Source organism: Microchirus variegatus, assembly GCF_963457635.1.
Source record: "Microchirus variegatus genome assembly, chromosome: 19".
Lineage (NCBI taxonomy): Eukaryota > Metazoa > Chordata > Actinopteri > Pleuronectiformes > Soleidae > Microchirus > Microchirus variegatus.
In genome coordinates, this window is record NC_139820.1 from 18,060,698 (window position 1) to 18,083,557 (window position 22,860).

General features: G+C 40.9%; 2 protein-coding genes across 3 annotated transcripts; one reads left to right on the forward strand and one right to left on the reverse strand.

The window, feature by feature from the left end:
- The first annotated feature begins 6,675 nt into the window (after positions 1–6,675).
- Positions 6,676–17,007, forward strand: atoh8 (atonal bHLH transcription factor 8). Its single transcript, XM_083906235.1, has 4 exons — positions 6,676–8,426; positions 9,425–9,580; positions 9,762–9,953; positions 14,788–17,007. Exons 1-4 carry the CDS (start codon positions 7,776–7,778, stop codon positions 14,812–14,814), a joined length of 1,026 nt encoding a protein of 341 aa, XP_083762361.1. The 5' UTR covers positions 6,676–7,775; the 3' UTR covers positions 14,815–17,007.
- Positions 17,008–17,329: 322 nt separating this feature from the next.
- On the reverse strand, positions 17,330–22,556 carry tmem129 (transmembrane protein 129, E3 ubiquitin protein ligase). Of its 2 annotated transcripts, none has more exons than XM_083905511.1 (7): positions 22,276–22,556; positions 20,710–20,768; positions 20,230–20,487; positions 19,315–19,475; positions 19,066–19,225; positions 18,914–18,986; positions 17,330–17,851 (listed from the first exon to the last, which is right to left on the reverse strand). In XM_083905511.1, exons 1-7 carry the CDS (start codon positions 22,478–22,480, stop codon positions 17,667–17,669), a joined length of 1,101 nt encoding a protein of 366 aa, XP_083761637.1. In that variant the 5' UTR covers positions 22,481–22,556; the 3' UTR covers positions 17,330–17,666. The 2 variants fall into 2 exon arrangements, with proteins under 2 accessions (XP_083761637.1, XP_083761638.1); XM_083905512.1 differs by having other exon boundaries at positions 17,765–17,851; positions 18,897–18,986.
- Between the last annotated feature and the right edge of the window lie 304 nt (positions 22,557–22,860).

Below are 22,860 nucleotides of genomic sequence, written 5' to 3' on the forward strand. Positions count from 1 at the left end.
AGCAAGGGGACAAAGAAGGAAGTTTATAAATGACATCTTCAGATGTTAGCATCTTCCAAATTAGCAGCTTGTATGAATTGCATTTGTGGCCAACAGGAAGGACTATGCGAGTGAAAAAACCAATGCCAGATTGAATAAAATCAAACACCAACAAGTAACTTTGTTTAAATGCCTTTGAGCATGTTTATTAACACAACTGCAAACAGTTTCTGTGAAGTGTACCTGAGGTGGTTCACATCCTGCATTACACCTTCAAACATTCCCAGAGTCTGAAGTAAAGACAAGAAAAAAGGGTCAAGCACATTTGTAAGAGGTCAATAAAGGAAAACTGCAGATTATAATCTGTCCTCTGGCGCCATCTTGTGGTCAAACAGTGACGCTGGAGATTTACCTGCTTCTCGAGCTGATTGTCCAAGCTTCCACTGCTGCAGGAAGTCAGGAATCCTGAAAAAAAAAAAATACAAGTTTATAAGAATAAAGAGCAAGAGGAGAATGTGAAATTTAAAGAACATTAAATGGTTAATTTGGTTAAGGGAATCAAACATTTAAGTCACTAGTCAAGGCAGCACTGGCTTAATGCATGTGTGCCATGATGTTAAAAAACAACATTTCTCTATAGAAAATGGTGCAGGGACTAAGTTTAAGATGCCATTATCCCCATTTGCTACAATTGCTGTGAGCAAGTGAGCACATTTGAGGATGTGGTTACAAAAAAAAAAATTACCTGATGCAAGTCTGCTGCAGGGACTCAGGATGGAGCTTCTGTTCCTTGTCCGAGTGACTCTGAACAGGAAGTGATGCTGACTCCGGGCAGAAGCGGAATAAGAAGAACCGGAAGTGAAGAGGCTGGATTCAGGCCGTGTGTGATGGCTTTTTCCTTCACCTGGTGATGAATAATGATGCAAGTTAATGGCAAAACGCACAAATGGAATTCCACTAGTTTCCGTTTTCGTTTTCTAAAAGTCATTATCTACTGAAGACAATAGATATCCTGCAGAAGACAAGACACCAAGTTGGACATGAATGACAAATGGACCCTTGCTTAGCAGTACACCAATAAATATTAGGGTAATTTAAACCCAATTCATGAAGACACAATGCATCTGCAGTCAAACAAATTTGACATTAGCACAAGTATTTTAAGATCGAGGTCTTCCAAATTAGCAGCTTGTTGCATGAATCCTAAAGCCTTTTTGGATTGTGGGTAACAGGAAGGGCACAAGTCACTCCTACTTGAGGACAATATCTAAAGCACTGAAAGTTAGACATGGGCATCAAGGAGATGCAAAACTAAAGCTTGATACACATCAAGGCAATTTAAACCAAACTTTGTCAGTTACTCTAGGTTTAAGCAAGGGGACAATGGAAGACATTTAAAAATGACATTAGCCTACAACATTAGAACAAGTTTTCATGGCTCCATGTCTTCGGAATGAGTCCGATAGCTTTTTTGGAATGTGGCTAACAGGAAGGACACAAGGACTATAGTAGTGAAGAGAAGACTACAGCGTGAGAGAATTTACTCCAAATTAAGCAGGAGAGGATGGAAGAAATTTAAAAAACATCTCCAGATGTCACCAACATGAGAAGTATTCAAAGTTCAACATCTTACAAATTAGCAGCTTGTTGCATGAATGTGGCCAACAGGAAGCACTATGGTAGTGAGTGGAAAAAATAGAGTCCAGATTAGATAAAAGCAAAATGCTTCACCTCAAATCAAACAAGTAACTTTGTTTAAATGCCTTTGAGCATATGTTTATTCAACACAACTGCAAACAGTTTCCATGAAATGTACCTGTGCAGATTACTTGAAGGGGTTGACTTCCTGCATGACTCCTTCAGACATCCCCAGAGTCTGAAATAAAGACGAAAGGGTCAAGCACATTTGTAAAAGTCCAATAAAAGGAAATCACAAGATTAAAGTCCACCCTCTGGCGCCATCTTGTGGCGAATCAGAACAGACAGTGGATGGGGATTAACCTGCTTCTCTGGCAGATTGTGGACAAAAGCGTCCACTGCTGCAGGAAGTCGCACACAGGCCAGAATCCTGAAAAAGAAATGCACGTTAAAAAAAAAAAAACCGAGCAAGGGGGAATAACATTTAAAAAATAAATCAGTCTTGCAGCTCGTACCTCTGGCTGCATGGACTTCAATGGATGTACTTTCTAAGAACCGGCCGGTCTGCAGGCCGTGAGTCATGGCGTCTTCTTTCACCTGGTGATGAATAATGATGCAAGTTAACGGGAGAAAAAAAACCCACACGTACACAAAAGGAATTCCACTAGTTTTCTATCAAAAGTCATTATCTACACACCTCCTTCGTGTGTCTCGGTGTTACCGCTGGAACCTACAAATGGATGAAAACAAAAGTTTAGTGAAAGGTGGGAATCTTTCGCAAATGTCAATGAGACGAATTGTTCAGCTTGATCCAACGGAGCCGGAACAAGTCCTAGATACAAGGGTTTTGGAAAGAGAGTCACTTATTAAAGCGTTAGTTCACAAAAATGGCAGAAAGTTGAACGGGGTTTGGTTTCTGGCACTCACCGAACAGACATCACGGCGGGTGGATGAGCAGTATTTCAGCCGCAGAGTCTGTTAAAAAAAAAAAAAAAGGGAGAAAAAAACAAAGACATGTTAGAAAGAAACAACGCGTTCAAATGTGAACAAGATTAAAGACAAAAGGATCGACTGAGCGTTTTTACTTCACCTTCAGTTAAGGCTCAGCTGCTCAGGTGATGATTCACTGAGGTTCAGCGGAGAATGAAGCATTTGAAGGAGTTGGCTTATATACACACACACACACACACACACACACACACACACACACACACACACACACAGGTGTCAGTGGTTGGCCTAATCACCTGCTCATTTACGTCACCTGTGATACCTGGCCGCTGGGGGGCGTGGTCTCTGCTCCATGTGACCTCGCGTGCTTCTCTTTTTAAAACAGTCGTTTTTGTCTTTCATACTAAAACTACTTCTAAACAACAATATAAACTCTACCTCCTATCACTATATTTAAAATGTATATGTTATTGTTTAAATAGTTCATTCACTGTGTAGAAAGTATAAGACTTTTTATTCCGCTGCTTCCAAAATACAGCTTTTGAAATGTATGTGGTCAGTTTACAGTGATCTTCATCTGAGAAATGAGAAATAAACAAACACAAAGTCACATTTAAACATCTGTTACAAATGGTTTTAATTCAACACTGCAAAACCCACATTAACGCTGTCTCTGCTGGACTTTGATCACTTTTTATGGAGAAATTTGACATAAAAAAAGATGGAATTTAGGCTCCACAGAAAGACAGATGTGTAAAAGCAAAAAAAACAGGAGAGCATTTGAGATTCATGTTATTATTGTTCATATTCATCTCATTTAAATACCTTAAAAAGACCTATTTAAAGAATTGATCATACATTACAAAGAAATATGTGCTCAGTTTATACTCTTATTGTCTATTTCTGGATTTTTCCACACAGTGTTTATTTAAATAAATAAACCAGAATCAGGAAAAATACATTTCATTGTACTCGCAACATAAAAAATGAGGTAGTGCTTATTTATTGATTGACACAACTTTTTTTGGAGGTGTAAAACGAGCAGGGTATGAACAAACATCTGTTTGGATTTTTCAGAAACTTTATCAAAAAGACACAATTTAGTTCTGGCAACACGTTTGAAAAGGACAAATGACTCAAATTGTACTTTCAAAAAATCCGTTTCGTGTTTTCTTCTCGGATTAAACTGAACAAATGACAATTCTGTTACAATTCAAAAACAGTAGTCGGGAAATAAAACATCGAGGTGAATCGATATGAAAGACGAATGGCACGAATGCTGTTCTTCTAAAGTGTTTAATTTTTGTGTTGTTTAATAAATACAAGTATGCACCAGAATATTTTTATCTATTGTATGCAGAAAAGCTCGCCACCCAGTGGCTGAAACTTGCACGTTTTAAGGTCGAACGGTAACTTAAAGAGAACCGGAGGCGAATGTGGTGCCAACTTCAGCATCGTGCTGCATTCATTGCACGAGGTGAGTGTCAGGAAATTTACATTCACACTACAGTTTTTGCCGTTCACCTATTCACTCACTATCACATAATCTTCCATACACATTGACAGTTAGTTTTTGGGTTCATGTCCCTTATCATACGTACACTTGTTAAAGGTGCATTATGTAATAAATATAAAACAACTGGCCATAAAATCCTCCTAATATGTCACAGAGACTCAGGAATAATGTTCATATAACAAACTGAACTCACCAACAACAACAGTACAGAAAAAATATTTGCATTAAAAAAAATATTTTGCAGACTGCAAATCATGTTTATGTTATGAAATCATGTTTTAGCATGTGGCGCCACCTACCGCCATCTTCCAATCATTGCAGTCAGTAGAGACTCAGCTGCCGAGCAACCACGGGTTGCCAGTTACGTCAGAAAACGAAACCTAAAAGACCTCAGTATTTTGAATTTGAATGTAGTAACCGTTTTTGGCCACATTCTTACATATGGCACCTTTAAATAAATGTGTTTTTTCAAACAAAACTAAAAAAAACCTCACATACAGACATACATTTGCACTGTAACTTGAACGTGTATGCCAGTCTTCCATGCTTACTTGCATTCCTTATCTGAGCTTTTGTGGCAGGATTGTGGCGATACTACGCATGACGTCGTCAGAATGCCAGCCACTGATTACACAGGAAGAGCAAAAGTCCGTAGATCAGTTAAAAAGACTTAACAATCCTAAAAATGTGGGTTTATCACCATCAATTACCAGGGAAATGTCTAAAATCTCAATATTTAACAGAGAAGTCTAATGTATTTAGTGACTGCATTCTAATGATTGAGTTACACTGAAAACGATGTCACGTCAGTTTCATGCAGCTGTGCATGTTGAGGAGGTATTATATTGTACATGGCAAACCATGTAGTGGAGACACGGCATATGTGTATGACTGCAACCTGATTGCAACTCGACTACAACCTGTTGTGACACTGTCAAAAATCCAAAGACCTCGGAAATTCCGAATGTTCACTAGAAATGGCCATTGTTAGTGAAACCAGTGAGTAACAATGCATGCCAGGACTCTCTTCTCTCTCTCTTTGAGCAGAAGCGTCTTCTACACAAAGATTGATTCCAGTGTGAAAACAATGAAAAGTGAGCTCTTGAGAATCTTATTAAGATCTACTCTGATCTCCTGTATTTAATCACGACGGTACTCAATCCTCGTCATAAAGATCATTATGTATGTGTCATATGGATGTGGGGATAAAACTGCGCATAGAGAAATTATCCAGTCTGCATTGGATCATATGGTTTTACATGCCATTATGTATACATTATACAATAAACACTATGTGGTCAGGCTAAGTGATGTTTGTCCATATATCTACACGGTAAATTAAGAAACGGGAAAGTAAAGTAATAAGTAGTGAAGTTACTTTTCAAATCCAGTAATGAGTAAAGTAATCTCATTACAATTTACAGAAGTAACTAGTAACTACTTTTTTTGAGTAACTACCCTAACACTGCAAGCAGCATAGCACCATGTCCATGTCAAATTGAAGACTTTTTAAGACTTTTTTAAGACCACAATGAATACAATTTAAGACCCATTTCAAATCCGTACTGGCAAAAAAGTACAAAAGACGAAAGAAAGTAATGTTAATAGATTTTTAAGACCTTTCAAAATTTTATTTAAGACCTTTTATGAGATTTTAGGAGAATTTAAGACATTTTAAGGCCTTAAATTCAAATTATTGGATCTAAGACTTTTTAAGACCCTGCGGATACCCTGCTATGGTTAAACTGTACAACAGTAAAAGTAGCCGCAATCCTGACTTTGGAATATGCGAAGTTTCCGAGTAAAAATTGAGAATTTAGTTTAGTTTTGTTTTTAATTTGTTTTGTTTTGTTCTGACGTTCGTTCTCAACTGGTGGAGCTCCAGTGTTGTATATTGGACCTTTAACTTCAGGATTAGCTCGAGCGCTGCATATTGGACCTTTAAGTTCAGGATTAGCTCCAGTGCTGCATATTGGACCTTTAACTTCAGGATTAGCTCCGGTGCTGTATATTGGACCTTTAACTTCAGGATTAGCTCCAGCACTGTATATTGGACCTTTAACTTCAGGATTAGCTCCGGTGCTGTATATTGGACCTTTAACTTCAGGATTAGCTCCGGTGCTGCATATTGGACCTTTAACTTCAGGATTAGCTCCGGTGCTGCATATTGGACCTTTAACTTCAGGATTAGCTCCAGGGCTGTATATTGGACCTTTAACTTCAGGATTAGCTCCGGTGCTGCATATTGGACCTTTAACTTCAGGATTAGCTCCGGTGCTGCATATTGGACCTTTAACTTCAGGATTAGCTCGAGCGCTGCATATTGGACCTTTAAGTTCAGGATTAGCTCCAGTGCTGCATATTGGACCTTTAACTTCAGGATCAGAAACTTGGGACTGCAAAAAAAATGTGCAAGTGTCCTCACAACTACAGAAGCACGTGCGCGCGCGCGTGCCGTGCGTGTCCTCCAGCCAGTCAGACGCCAGCAGCAGAGTCAGAGTCAGAGCAGAGGGGAACCACCGAGCTGCTGCTGCTGCTCTCTCCTCACTCACTCACTCACAGACACAGAAACACAGCAGCGGACCTGGATCCACCGCTGTCTGCGCTTCTGCTGCGGGACGAACGCAAGTTGGACGATTACTTTTCTCTGACTCTTCTGGAGCGAACACGCACAGCACCAGACCTGTTGCGTCTTTCTTCACTGAGGGATGCACCGGTATCGAAGCTGGAGATCACAGAAGCCTGACTCTCCTCCTCCTCCTCCTGCTGCTGCTGCTGGGAATTATTGTGACTTTTCACTGAGTTTTAGTGTGGTTTAACTCAGCTGAAGTGTGTCAGTGTGAAACATGTTGACACTGTGATGATGATGATGATGATGTTTTCCCTGCAGCTGAGTGTCAGAGTGTGTGTGTAAAAAGTCATTTTGATCCTGAAGAGCTGCCATCCTGTTCATGTACTGTTCCCATTATTTAGTCCTGCAGCAGCTGTAGTTGCACTGCAGCCAGTCTGTTCTCTCTCTCTCTCTCCCTGTGTGTGTGTGTGTGTGTGTGTGTGTGTGTGTGTGTGTGTGTGTGTGTCAGTGTGGGTTATTCACAGTGCTGCTATGCAGACTGACTGGAGCCACGCTCAGACAGCTCCACTGTAACCCTGAGTCTGAGGCGCAGGCCAGAGCTGCTCACACACACAGAAAGACACTTTTAACAGCTGAGGGAAAAGCTTTCAGTGGGACGACTCGTGTGGAATAGCAGATGTTACACAGCTTTGTGTACTAATGTGGATTATTCAGGATGCTGCTATGCAGACAGAGTGGAGCCACAGTAAACCTGCTGGTGTGCGGCCTCTGTCAGTGCAGCTGAGCGGCTTGTGTTTCACAGTTGGCAGCTGAGTATCTGGCTGGAAGGAAGAGTCTTCACTCAGTTAAGATAGGACATAACCGATTAAGATTGTGCACCTATTAAACGGCAACATTTGGCACAGTCTGGGACCAAAACAGAGCCACTGTTTTGTTTACTTCACTGTGATGTTGCCGGTGAAACCTACAGCAGGTGAACCTGTAGAAAGATGACACTCTTATGAAGTGAGGGATTTTGAAAAACATTTGGTCAGAGCTTGGTTTCACTTCAGCTGAAATTAGATTTTGTTGTTGGATTACATTTAACGTGGGCTGGTTAGTCACACTAATTGTTGGAAAATGAAGAACCCCCACCAGCTGAGCAATACATGGAATGGATCGCTGAACAAAGAGCCAGTGCTGATGTCTGTGCCAGGCACTAACAAGAAGTTCAAGAGGAAGTCCCGCGAGCCCAAAAAGCTTTTCAGCAGCTCTGAGTCGAACCGGATGAAAAACTATCAAGCAGACATGTCGGATGACGATCCAGTAGATGAGGCTTGTGGTATCGGCAGGTTGGTTCCCTTGCAGAGACAGCTGATGATGTCACAGGAGTCAACAGCCAGTGCCGCAGGAATCCTGTCTGGGCTGTCAGAAGGCAGCATGGCTCCAGCTCAGAGTGGCGCCATAGACATGAGAATTGGTATAAACGTGCCAGCCATCACTTCCAAACTGTCCCAGCTAGCTGCTCCGCCATTCTCCGGCCCAGAGATCTCCCACTGGCCCACAGCCATCTCCCAGCCTCTGTCCAACAGACTCAAACTGGGCATTCGGTCCACTTTCCCTCTGTCAACATCCACCAGCAGCAGCAGCAGCCACAGCCTGTCACCCAGCCACCAGTCCTTCTCCATGGAGCCTTCTCTGTCAGGACAGGCTGCATCTCTGTCTGTCCCCAGAATGTCCCTCACCTCCCAGTGTCAGGACCACTTGGAGTTCCAGGCGCTGTCACCTCAGGTGAATATGGGGAGTGGTATGAAAAAGAATCATGACGAGAATTATGACGAGGATCTAGTACAGTCGTGATGAAATACAGGAGATCTGAGTAGATCTTAGTAAAACGTGTTGTCAGATTGTCAAGAGCTCACTTTTCATTGTTTTCACTCCGGTCTCAATCTTTGTGTAGAAGACTCTTTAGCGCTGTAATTAAGAGAATAACAGATGCATCAGATGAGCTGATCTCATCAAAATAGTTTCCATCTAAGTGTACAGTCAGCAGTGGATCAACAACTCGCTGATTTTCTCTCTGGACTTTGGTTTGAGGAGTGAGTTTACAAAACAGAACAGTCAGATAAGGCCGTCTAACAGCAAGATATAACAGCGACCGTGTTCTTCAGGTATCAAAAACTGCAGGCATAGATTTTTATTAGAGTCTTATAGTGGCCAGTGTTTTTCCACGATGGTGATGTATTAGTGCCTCATGCAACCCAGACTCTACCTTTAACATATTCAAGCTGATGACGTATAAAACCAACAGAACATGCATATTCATGTGTAGAATCCTGAACTGGGGACCAGTCTGACAAAGTGTAACTTTGTGTCCTGGTTTCCCTCATGAAGTCGCTGCAGAAATGACTAAAAACGATTTATTTCCTAACCGACTGAGGGCAAATATTGTACTTTTAAAAAATTTAAATAATATGACATTAATAAATAAATAATTTTTTTAGCCCAGTGAGGAAAACAAGAATAAATGTATTTGTACAAGAGTCAATTTCATTAGCTTAGTCATCATGATCCAAAGGTTGATTATGCAGAGGTCATCTCGGGCTGAACTATTACTTGAAATTTAATCAAAATCTCAATATGGCCGACTGAAATCTTACCATTTTTATTGTCCTGCCCTATACACACATAATTGCAATTGAATATTTATATAAAATCTAGTGCCAGGCAGGGTTTGGGGAGTCATGTACCGCCCAACATCATCTGACGTCTCCTGTTGTCTCTTCCAGGACTCTCCTCAGAAGAGGCCGGGAACAAGCGCTGATGGACCCGGGCGTCTTCCGGAGGTCAAAGCCGTCCAGCAGACCAGGAGACTTCTGGCCAACGCCAGGGAGAGGACCCGTGTCCACACCATCAGTGCTGCGTTCGAAGCCCTGAGAAAGCAGGTCAGCCTCACATAAACGCTGTGCATGTGCTGACATATCTGTAACAATACTACTGAATAATTGTGCAGATGAGTCTGTAGTGGTGGTCCATTATCCTCCTTCATGCTTCTAATTATTGGACACTGTTTAAATCAGTCATAAAGAGAATCTTTCTTATTTACCTCCATTGTTTTCCATCCAGGTACCGTGTTACTCCTATGGGCAGAAGCTTTCCAAACTGGCTATATTACGTATCGCCTGTAACTACATCCTCTCTCTGGCTCAGTTGGCTGAGCTGGACTACAGTGCAGAGCATGGCAGTGTGAGCTTCTCTCAGTGTGTGGAACAGTGTACCAGGACTCTGCAGGCCGAGGGCAGGAGCAAGAAGAGGAAGGTGAGATCTCAAATACACCTTGTGTTGTAATGACTGTAGTAATGATGTAGTAATGACTCCTGAGAACTGTGTAAAAAAAAATACTTGTGATATTGTAGGAGTTTTTACTGAGTACTAGAGCAAATACTTTTATTTAATAATGTAGGGATTAGTGAGGAGTACTGTAATAATACGTGTCTTATAATGTAGCAATGACCATTTTGTGCTTGTGTAATAATGTAGTAATGATTACTGATTACAAGCGTAATAATATAGGAATGACTACTGACTCCTCTTGTAATAATGTAGGAAATATGACAAGGATTGACAAATAAATACTCATGTGACATTGTAGGAATCTACTGAGCACTAGAATAATAATGGAGTGATATTTTTGGAATACCTTTATTTTATAACGGAGTGAATAGTGAGGGGTACGCCTGTAATAATACAATAATACATGTAATGTAGCCATAACTACTACGCCCTTGTGGAATAATGTAGTTAGGATTACTGAGTACTCTTGTAATAATGTAGCAATGACTACTAGGTACTCTTGTAATAATGTAGCAATGACTACTCTTGTAATAATGTAGAAAATACTACTGAGTACACTTGTAATAATGTGGCAATGACTACTGAGTATTCTTGTAATAATGTAGGAATGACTAGTGAGTATTCTTGTAATAATGTAGCAATGACTACTGAGTACTCTTGTAATAATCTAGAAAATACTACTGAGCACTCTTGTAATAATGTAGAAAATACTACTAAGTACTCTTGTAATAATCTAGAAAATACTACTGAGCACTCTTGTAATAATGTAGAAAATACTACTAAGTACTCTTGTAATAATGTAGCAATGACTATTGAGTACTATTGTAATAATGTAGGAAATACTACTGAGTACTATTGTAATAATTTAGGAAATACTACTGAGTATTCTTGTAATAATGTAGGATACACAAATTACTACTCTTGCAATAATGTAGCAATGACTACTGAGTACTCTTGTAATAATGTAGCAACGACTAGTGAGTACTATTGTAATAATGTAGGAAATACTACTGAGTACTCTTGTAATAATGTAGGAAATATTACTGAGTACTCTTGTAATAGTATAGGAAATACTACTGAGTACTCTTGTAATAATGTAGGGAATACAACTGACTACTCTTGTAATAATGTAGAAAATACTACCGACTACTCTTGTAATAATGTAGAAAATACTACTAACTACTCTTGTAATAATGTAGTAAATACCAGTGAGTACTCTTGTAATAATATAGAAAAGACTACTAACTACTCGTGTAATAATGTAGTAAATACTAGTGAGTACTATTGTAATAATGTAGGAAATACTATTGAGTACTCTTGTAATAATGTAGCAGTGAAGTAGTAAAGACTATTGAGTACTCTTGTAATAATGTAGGAAATACTACTGAGTACTCTTGTAATAATGTAGCAACGACTAGTGAGTACTATTGTAATAATGTAGGAAATACTACTGAGTACTCTTGTAATAATGTAGGAAATATTACTGAGTACTCTTGTAATAGTATAGGAAATACTACTGAGTACTCTTGTAATAATGTAGGGAATACAACTGACTACTCTTGTAATAATGTAGAAAATACTACCGACTACTCTTGTAATAATGTAGAAAATACTACTAACTACTCTTGTAATAATGTAGTAAATACCAGTGAGTACTCTTGTAATAATATAGAAAAGACTGGTGAGTACTCGTGTAATAATGTAGCAATGACTACTGAGTACTATTGTAATAATGTAGGAAATACTATTGAGTACTCTTGTAATAATGTAGCAGTGAAGTAGTAAAGACTATTGAGTACTCTTGTAATAATGTAGGAAATACTACTGAGTACTCTTGTAATAATGTAGCAGTGAAGTAGGAAAGACTAGTGAGTACTCTTTGGTCTAATGTTCAGTTCAGTCATGTTGACGTTGAGTTTTCAGGACAAACACCATGAGTTTCGTCCGTGTGTTTTGTTCATTGTGAAGTCAACAGAGGCTTCTCTCCTCTGCCTCTGCACATGTGTCGTATTAAACACAGTCCAGTAGTTTACAGGCAATCATTTGCCTCAGACATTTTGAGTTTTGCTGGCTGGAAAATGGCATTTCAGAGACAGAGAGAGCACATTCATACAATAATAACCAAGAAGAGAGTGGGGACCAGCATGACAACAAAGAGGCTCATGAGTAAACAACAACAACAACAACACAGATAATGACAGAAACATAGGGCAGTGCATCAATAAGGAGATCCTCAGGTGCTCATAAAAGGTACTTCACCAGGGTTGTTTGGCATTTCCTGCTTTTGTGAGTCACTGTCTCTGACCACATTCCACTTGAATGATTTATACACAGCTGCACAAACACCTGGCCACTGTGACGTGAATCTAAACACTGTATCTAATCTAAACATTGAATACGTAGGTTAACGGCTGGAGTTAGAAGAGCATGCTGTCATATGTGCTGGGTGGAAGCTGCACATTTGCTCTCATTGATAATATCTCTGCTCACAGGGACAGGAGGAAAACGTGATTTTAGCCACTTAAGAAGACACACTGCATCTGTTTGAGTCTACAATGTCTTAGTAAATGACCCTAACACACTCACTCTCTTGCACCAAAGTCCCCAGAAAACAAAAATACGAAACAAAGAGAACCGCAGCACCATCCATCTCACCATCCATCTTTGTTTTTCTGACCAGTTCAATACGCACTAGTTAGAGTCAGACGGCAAATAAATTGATTTTCACCTCCGCATGCTGACTTGGACTCGGCAAGTTGTTGACCTCAGCTCGATTAAACTGTATGTGTAAACAACTGAGGCCTGAAAGTGTGTCAATATCTGATACAATCACACTTTAATGAATATTATGACACTTTGACATCTCTCTTTTTTGTCTTTAGAGTTAAAATTCAGAGAAATGCCCTGTGAAGTCCTCTTTTTCACAAACATGGTCATCCAGCTTCACACTCATGCACTCATGTGTTGCTCTTTTATATGTAAACTTTACTGAGGGCTTTTCCTTTGCTTTGGCTGTTTCTGTGTGTGTGTGCGTGTGTGTGCGCGCGCGTGTGTGCGTGTGTGTGTGTGTGTGGTTTCAGTTCGCGTGCCTTCTCCCTGCCCTCTGCCCTTCATGGCGCCAGCTCCACTTCCCCTCCACTCTAAACATCTGGTGTCTGGGACTTTGAGAACACACACACACACACACACACCGAACACACACACACACACACACACACACACTCGCACTTGGCACATTCCCCAGCAGCCTCTCCAACATTCCCCCACTCTGCCTTTCCAGGCCATCTGCTCCAACATACTTTGAAACAAGGAGGGGAAAAAACACAGTCATCATCAGGCTGTCAGACAGCAGCAGCTGGTGGAAAGACAGAGAGAGGGGCCGTGTGCGTGTGTGTGTGTGTGTGTGTGTGTGTGTGTGTGTGTGTGTGTGTGCGTGCGGGGGGGTTCTGGCAAGAATGAAATGCTTTTTTTTTATGTTCTCAGAGCCACTGAGTCTGTGCTCGCAGTTTGGAGGAAAAACACATTTTTTTTGCGTCATTGTGATTTTGCACTGATGTCTCCAGTCACACGAGCAGCAGGAGAGACTTCAGAGGTGGACTCTATCTCAAGGAACCATGTGAATTCTTACTGAGCCGGAGACGAGTTTCATCTGCACTTGATGCACTCGTGCTCAAAGAACTATATCGACTCAAAGATCAAGCAAGTTAAATAAACATGGATGCTGTATGTGTTCCCATAATCTCTGACAGGGAAGTCATCTTCTTCCAGTTAGTGACTGAGCTCAGCAGGGCAGCCATGGCTCAGGAGATACTGTTAGGCAGGTCGTCCACTAATGAAAAGGCTGCTGGTTCAACTCCAGTGAAAGAGATGCTTAAAGGTGCATTATGTAATAAATCTAAAGCAACTGGCCATAAAATCCTCCTAATATGTCACTGAGACTCAGGAATAATGTTCATATAACAAACTGAACTCAACAACAACAACAACAGTACAGACAAAATATTTGCATTAAAAAAAATATTTAGCAGACTGCAAATAATGTTTATGTTTTGAAATCATGTTTTGGCATGTGGCGCCACCTACTGCCGTCTACCAATCACTGCAGTCAGTAGAGTCTCAGCTGCCGAGCAACCACGGGTTGCCAGTTACGTCAGAAAAACGAAACCTTAAAGACCTCGGTATTTTGAATTTGAATGCAGTAACCGTTTTTGGCCACATTCTTACATATGGCACCTTTAAGTTTGTTTATTTCCATATATGCAAATGTATTTGAGTTGGGGGGTCGCATGTAATCGATTTGGGGTCCGTATGTGGCCCCTGGGCTGCCAGTTTGAGACCTCTGATATAGATCATTTTTCAATAGTTGTTTTGTTTTTGTTCTTGCAGAATTTCAAAGACTAGCAAACACCACTGCTTTGTACTGCTGTGCATTTGTATATGAGTACATATGAGGGGGGGGGGGGGCTTTTTGGGGCCCACTTTCTCACTGTCCATCCATCCCATGTATGTGTACATTCCGTGTAGTACAAATTCAACGTGTACATAACCTTATATTGCTTATGGGACATTTACATATGTGTGTAACCTATCAGTGTGTCTGTGTACTCAGGATAGCATGTTTACCCAGGGCTGGCCCAAACCTTTATGGGGCCCTATGCTGAATTTAATTTGGGGGGGGGGGGGGGGGGGCTTGTTTTAATTTGTACATTTATGTACAAGTGAAGAACTATGTGTGGTGAAAGTGAACTTTAATGACTTACCATGTTTATTTTAAAGCGCTTTCTCATTTTGTGGACAGGTTGGGAGGATGCCAGAGGACGTGTGAGGCCGTCCCTCTGAATTCGGCGGAGTCTTCTGCTCTTACTTATGGACGCAGCCGCATCAGTCCTTCATCACACCGTCAGCCTCAGGCTCAGCTCATCTGCTGCACAGGGACGAACAAACAACGCTGATGTGAGCGTGAAGACATGTTTCCATGGAGAACAACAATGCTCAATACTCAACACAGTAACAAGTAACATAAAAAAGATTATGTATGATGGACCAAATCTAACACAGATTAACAGCAACAAAAAACGTGGCCACGCGTGGATGGAACTGGAGCCGAGTGATAATGACGATAACTAACTGTAGACTTGTACATGGGAAACTTCAGTGCAGACGTGTGGACTTAACCATAATCTGAGTATTCTTCTCTCAATAATATTAGACATGAGGACTGTGTTTACATGCAGCTACACTTTCTACACTAAATGTTTTGATTTTAATTGTATGATTTTGATGCTGTTGTATGTTACTTCAAGAAGTATTAGTGTGCGTCTCGGTTCTTGATTGAACTGTGAACCTTTAAGTGCCAAAATGATGTTCAAACAGAACTTCATAGTCTCACTAAATTCACTAAAGTCCCAAACACCCAGAGCACTGACGCACAGGTGTGACCTGCAGGTAAATAACAGATCTTTCAAGTAGCTTTTCCTTCATCAATCTCACATTTTCTCTACTTTTATTGTATGGAGCCAGGACGTCTTAGGACATAATGTTTCACTCAGACTTTAACTTAGCCAAAAAAGGGGATTCATGTACCACAGTGACCTTCAGCATGCAATTCCAACTCCTAACATAGTTAAGTGTGGTTGCCATGGTTTTTGAAACACTTACTAAGGTAATTGAAGAAATAGAGTTTATGGTTGAAGATTGTATTGTCACTGAGATTTCCTGGAAGTCAGTGAATGCATCTTGATGAAATTAAGAGGGAACACCTGTGTGTTTACTGATAGTTTTGTGTACAACGAGCTATGGATTTATACCAATTGCCTCGCGTTTCAACTACTTCAACTAAGTTTTTGGTGAGAAGGTTTTTCACGTCATTAGACTTCCTGGAAGGTCAGAAACATCTGCTCCCAGTGATGAAGCCACTGCTACGATCAGTACCTGTTCTAAATGATGCTCCTCTGCCTGCACTTGCCAGGGGTCGGGGCGACAGTTGCAGCCGAACCGGCTCAGAGAAAGTGAACTTCCTCCAGATGATGCAAATGGATATTGTGCAACATGTTGACTGCATTCAGTGGTGACTGCACGCTGTGCACACTGTGCTACTGCAATGAAAAACGCCGTGTCACAAGGATTACCAACAACTGTGAGTGAAAACGTGTGAAAAGACTTTACTCAGATTTATTTTATTTCGTTTTATTACTCTCTCGACTCATTACGCATACTGATGTCCAGTATGACTGACTTCTTACTGTGTTGTTTTATTAAAGGTAGTTCATAAAAAAGCAGTTTTGCCATAATTTGCCCCCCCCCCCACGAAAATCAATTGCCCGTCCATGACTTTGACTCACTCTGGCTGTAGCTTTGTTATCTGGGAGAAAATGATTCACTCTATTATGTCTTGTCTTCAGTGTCTTGTCTGCATCTCCACTGCAGGCCCTTGTTTTTTTTAACCTCCAGTTCAAATGTTTTTGAGAGGGGTACTGAGGCTTTTTAGGGTTGGACATGTGAGGCACAGCAGCTGCAGCTCACTGAGGAGACTCTTCTGGCAACCTGGCTGTTAAGGTGCTATGAGCTGCAATATTGGATGGATGGCAGTAGGTGGCGCAACATAGTCAAACAATAAACAAACATAAACAATAAAAGAAGAAGAAAATGTAGCATTTTAAATATACTGGCCGCACCATGAATAACAGTGAAGGTGGTATTTTAACTTAACATTAACATCCCTATTCTCTCTACTACATGACTTATAATGAATTTCTTACATAGGCCCTTTTAATCTGTGCAAGTTAAGCACAATTTGGGTTTACTCATGTGTTCCCACAGGCTTGTGGAGAGATGCACCATCTAAAACCTGCTTTGCCTTTCAGTCTGGGTAAATAATGTGACTGTTTCCTGTTGTTGTAAATACATGGCTCATGTTGAAGCAAAGAACGGCCTTAAAGATTTCACTTTGAGAGGTGAAGGTCTTATTTAACACTTACAGCATTCAGTTGATTAGAGTGGGTGTCTGGTAACAAATGTACTGAACATAAAATGTAATAAAAAATGAAAATGAATGTGTTTTCGTGTGAATAATCACTTTTTTTAAACAATATTATAGGTGGATAAGTTGTTTTTTGCAGTCAATAAAGAAATAACAACTATAGACGCAGCATTATTTCTGAAGGAAACAAAAAACAGTAGTGTTAAATTAATAATTCAAATAAATTTTGACTGTCTGACACATGTAAGAGATGGATGGATTCTCATCAGAATAGCATCATATTACAACAGCAAATCAATAGCTTTAGCCATTTACCAGTCACCACATATTTTAATATGCATCATCATCACAAAAGCTGCTGCTTCTTTTACATGTAGATGCACCATATCAGACTTCCTGCTCAAGCGTAGATGACGAGAAAAGTTGGCGTTGAGTCCATTTGCTTCCTCTTACCATGCAGCATTTAATCCAGAACTAAATTGCCTGTGTTTTCTTACAAAGCACAAACTCATCACCAGATTTTCCCTTCATTTCCCTGCACGTTCAGCTACTTCTTTAACGGACTGGTGGACACGTTCACATGTTAAGTGTGACTGGAAATTCATACAAAGAGAATGAAGTGAAAATACAGAGTCAATTATGCTTATGCATAACATTAAGACATAAAATGTCAGTTTGGATCTGCAGGTGTGTCTCTGTCAGCGAACCACACAGACATCCAGTATACAGAATTTGGCCCTACAGGTGGGACAGGGGACTGTGCTGGACAACCACGTCTCCGGCCTCTGCTGGTCTTGGCGGCTGGCGAACCATCGGCCCAGACAGGAGAGACACCACATGGGTCTGCAGAAACACTCCTGGCAGTCGGACACGTTAAAAGCTTCTGGAACACACATGGGTCACATGGTGATGTTAGCTAACACACACACACACTCACTCATAGATTTACAGAGCTATTCTTGTTAGGACTCTACAAAAATATCAGCAAACACATTATCTAAGTAAATATATTGTTGCCTCACACTCCTTCCCCTGTGACTTAATATTGAGCCTCGGTGTTGGTAGCCACTCTAGCCTTTGCATGCGAGTACTCTTTGGAGATGCCCCCCCCCCCCCTATTCTTGACCCATTAACGTTTAAAGCGGACCTAGAACAGAAGTTCCTATTAACACTGTTGTTTAAGTGTGTATCTGCGTCATTACCTTGTTTATGAAGCCCTAGAGTTTCGAAACAAACAGTTCAGCCATTGCTGAGAACGATATGTTTATTGTAATTTCAGAGATCTCGCTGGGGTGAGAGTTCACTCTGAAACATCGCGACTGACGAACAGCGTCAGAAAAGAGAGACTTCTATCGGCTCGTTTACAGCAACTAGGAGGTTTTTGACCATAAAAAAAAGTTAATATATGTAAGTAGAGCTCCATAACTAACATATATGTGCAACAGGACCACTCTATGTGAGCTTTAAGTTTTATCTGAAGATAATAGGTTTTTTGAGCAGTAAATATTAACTTCTCAAACTTTTAATGGACGTTTTTTTTGTTGCTTTATTAGCGCAATATTGTGGTTGCCTCCTTCTGTCTTGACATAAAACAAATCACTTCCTGTGTGCAGTGCGGGCATGTCACTGGGCAACATGAGCTTTGAACATGTGGAGTTGTATAGTCGTGTGGAGTTGAGAGACTTCATTAGTGTTGCGAGAACAAAGCCCCTTTTCCATGAGTGCGGCACGCCTCGCCTCTGCACGGTGCGGATATTTTGCATTTGCATTAGCAAAAGTACCTGGTACCTAGTACTTTTGGTGACACCAGAAAGAAAACAAAAGTATGCGTGACATCGTCAGACTGCCGGCCACTGACTACACTTAAAAAATATATTCTTACAGGTAGTATATTCAATTTCTGCGAATAAACTCTCATTTAAGTTTACCTTTTAAGAGCACAAACCTTCTGTGTGGCAGAGTCTGACCAGCTTTGTGTTTGCTGGAACCTGCATACAGCCGATACATGGCTCTATCTCCTGTGTATGGAAAGAGAGAACATTCATCAGTCACCAGGATGCAATTCTTAGCACAGAAACTTCACAACCAGTGGTTTACCTGTTCAGTGGGGAGTGTGTACGGCTGATTGAGGTCCACATGTGCTCTGAAGGTTTCTAAGAAAAGTTCACTGATTGTTTGGTGGATCACTACATTAGCAGAGTTCCTGATGGGAGCATGGAGTTTCTCCCTGAGATCTGCATACTCTGTAGAATTTAGCCTAGAAACGGTGAAAAAAAAAAAGGTGATTTGGTTTGTAGGAGAACTTACCCAAAACCAGTGCTGGACTTGCAGATTTGAAAAACACACCTAATGTCAAAGGGTCTGATGGCGGGGTTGATGCTGGCCACTCTCATTGTCAAAATCTGAGCAGGGGATGCCGTGTCTGGACTCATGTGGTGCTGCCTGGACTCTGTCACTGTCACATGACAGTCATCCTGTAAGGCCATGTGCACGTGATAGGTGGTAGCCTGGAGACAGAAAAAGACGTAAACGTATTTGTATACATATCTATCTATATGTCTACAGTGGTATACAAACGTTTGGGCACCTACAACATCATCTTGCTGCAGATAGGTTCACTGTGATGTTCAACTATTCAGCGCGCTTTTCACAAGGAGATGCTGTATGGAAGAGTAATGCAGAAAAAGCCTTTTCTCTGCACCCGCCACAGAGTCGCTTGAGTCGGTATGCTAACCACTGCTTAAAATCTACTAAGGCATTCATGAAGAGGAACAAATACGTTCTGGAATGGCCATCTCAGTCCCCAGACCTGAATATTATTGAACATTTGTGGTGTGTTTTAAAACGGGCTGTCCATGCTCAGAAACCATCAAACCTGACTGAACTGGAGATGTTTTGTGAAGAAGAATTAAGAAGTTTAATCATAACTAGGTGAACAGTGGCTATTTACATTAGCAAAAACGGAGCATTCTTTCGGAGCCCCATCTGAGAAAATGCAGACTTTTCCACTATTGAACTGCTTGTCTTGCTGTGTCTAAGCAGCTCAGGTCTTAACCCACATTTTGACATGTGTAATCAATGTTATTCCTTTTATCTGTAAGTGTTCACAATCTTCATGTGGGAAATGTTGATCAATTCCTACAGAACGAGTGAGCGAACTGCACTGTTGTTATAAACTGTAAGCTTAAAAACAATGTTTCAGTGTGCACACATATTTTAGCAACTTCTTAGCCTTTGTTCAGACATGGCCTGTAGACTCACCTTTAACACCCAGCTGTCCGTCACAATAACGCGGGCTCCTGGCGCTCCAGTCGCAAACTTATCAATCCGTCTGAACTCGGTGTTGATACTCGCTGCCACAGCGCCCCAGCTGGGGTGAGGAGGCCGTACGTGGGCCTGCAGGCTGCGGCTAATTGGGTGGTTGTGCCAGTGACGGCGGGACCAGTAGATGACGAGTGTCCAGCTGGCCAACTGGAGGCAGATGGAGAAGAGGAGGAAGGCTCTCCAATTGTCACTGACCTGATCAACGAATCACAATCACACAGCTGAGATAAGAGACAAGAGCGTTTGAAAGGTTAAGAGCACACAGTTTAAAGTAAATAAAAACACAATAACAAAGGTTTAACTCCATAATTCCAGAGTTGTTCCATGTTGAGGCCTCAGTTTAAGCTCTCCATTTTACTTTGACTATTCTCTCAACAGAACAGTTGCATGTGTCCAGTATGAGACAGACGGACTGACCTGGTAGATGTAGCCTAGGTTTTTCTCTGGAACAGCAACACACATGCCCAGGTAGTAACCTGCAGAGAAGAACAACACCATGTCACATATCAACAACAGCATTCAAGGAGCCCATCATAATCACATCATGCTACTCTACACCAACACTTCATAGTTCCTGAAGCCCGAAGAGTAAACCAGCTGCACCAATGCAAATTTATAAAGTAGATGGCTGTGAAAGCTTGTTTTAATGACACTCAAACCGATGATTTATCGTTGCAGACCTAGTGCAAAGTGTGGTCCAACTATAATAAAAGAACACAAAGCAAAACAAAAATTAACATAACAAAACACAAACAAACCTCAGCCACAAAACAGATATAAGGGCCAGATATAATTGTGTTTAACCTCATTTTAACCTTGTTGTAGGGTTTACATCAGTAACTGCCAATTCCTCCTCCTTGTCAATTATTAGATCTATATTTTTTTTGAAAACACATCAAACGATCCCCATAACTTTTCAATCATATCCAGCTTTCCCTTCCTTATAAACATCACTCTCTCCAAAGGAAAGGCTGTCAACATTTGCCCGACCCAAAATGTAAAACTTGGCCTATTAGACCAAAACATTGCAATTGATCTTTTGGCATGAAGATTGTTCATTCACCTTTGGTATGTGTGTCCTAAAACAGGGGTTCTCAAAGTTTTGATACCTGAGGGCCAATTTAGGAACCCAAAGAAAAAAAAAGGAAAAAAAACAGAAAGATGACCAGATTGCAGTTCTACAGTTTAGCGTTAAGTAATATAAGCGTTAATATAGTGTAATTTAAGCATTAATATAATAACGCTTTATAATTTACTGGGTAATTACCCAGTATTTTGGCCATTGTTCTTACCTTCTAATTACAGGTTAATACCAAGACACCAACACATTTCTGTTACCATATATTTCCTGGGTAAATAGCTAGTAATTGGGGGCTGTAGCTACCTGCTTATTAGCAGTTTATAGCCCAATAATACACTAAAATTCACCATATAGAAACCAGGTAAATACCCAGTATTTTTGTTTACACTTATTGGTCTGTATCCAGTAATGTCCAATAAACATTTAACAAGCTTAGTACCTCCTGGATTAAAACTATCAACTGTAATTCATTGCGGGCCGTGAGAAATGTTTCTGCGGGCCACTTTGAGAACCAATGTCCTAAAAGAACAAAAATCAGCATTCATGGGGATACTTTTTGCCACTTTGAATGACCCTTAGCCTCAGTAAATGTTATACATATATCTGGGATATTCCTGTTGTATTCATTTAGCTTCAATGGTTAAATACACATGTGTAATATAAGAATTCTTCCCCTGAGTTGGTTAACAAGTGATAGAGTGCTAAAGAGAGAGAGCTAGAGAAGAAAAACTAATCTTGTTCAGTGATAGTAGAAAGTGTTAGCTGCTGATAAGTAGTGAGGACAGAGGACAGGAACAGAGTGTCCTCCTCAGGACTGGAGGACCTCCTGGTGTCCCCCTGAGGTCCCCCTGGTGTCCACCTCTTCTGTGTACATGGAGAACAATGCCTGTTGCTGTAGTTACCTAGCGGCAGTGCAGAGTGGACCAGCACGGTGACGCTGGTCCTGCGGACGTGGTACTGGATGAAGGCCACATCCTCGCTGCCGAGCCAGGACGAGAACAGGTTCTGGATAGTCAGACCGGCGGAACGGAACTCGTTGGGCGTGAACACGAAGCAGAGACAGAAAACAATGTAGACCAGAGTAAAACTTAACTCCGGACTCTCCATATCTGTCAGTCTGTGGCTGACTGACACCGTGACAATCTCCTGTTTACATTGTGTACAACATTACACTCGTCACACACACACGTACTTCCGTATACGTCACTGACGAGGCGGCGTCTTTTAACTTCTTCTCTGAGGTTTATACCCACACTATGAAATAGTAGTACTGCCACCTAGTGGAGATAATGCGCCCACCAGCCTTTATACCCAGAATACTTGGTCCACCACCCTATCTATTCCTTCAGGTTATGTACAACAATATAAAAAGCATATTTATACATGTTAATTCATTGATATTTTTTTGGAAAAATCGTCCTCCAACTCAAACACAGATCAGGTTCCAAACTGGAAACTGAAACTTGTTAGTCCAGTTTTTCATCTTG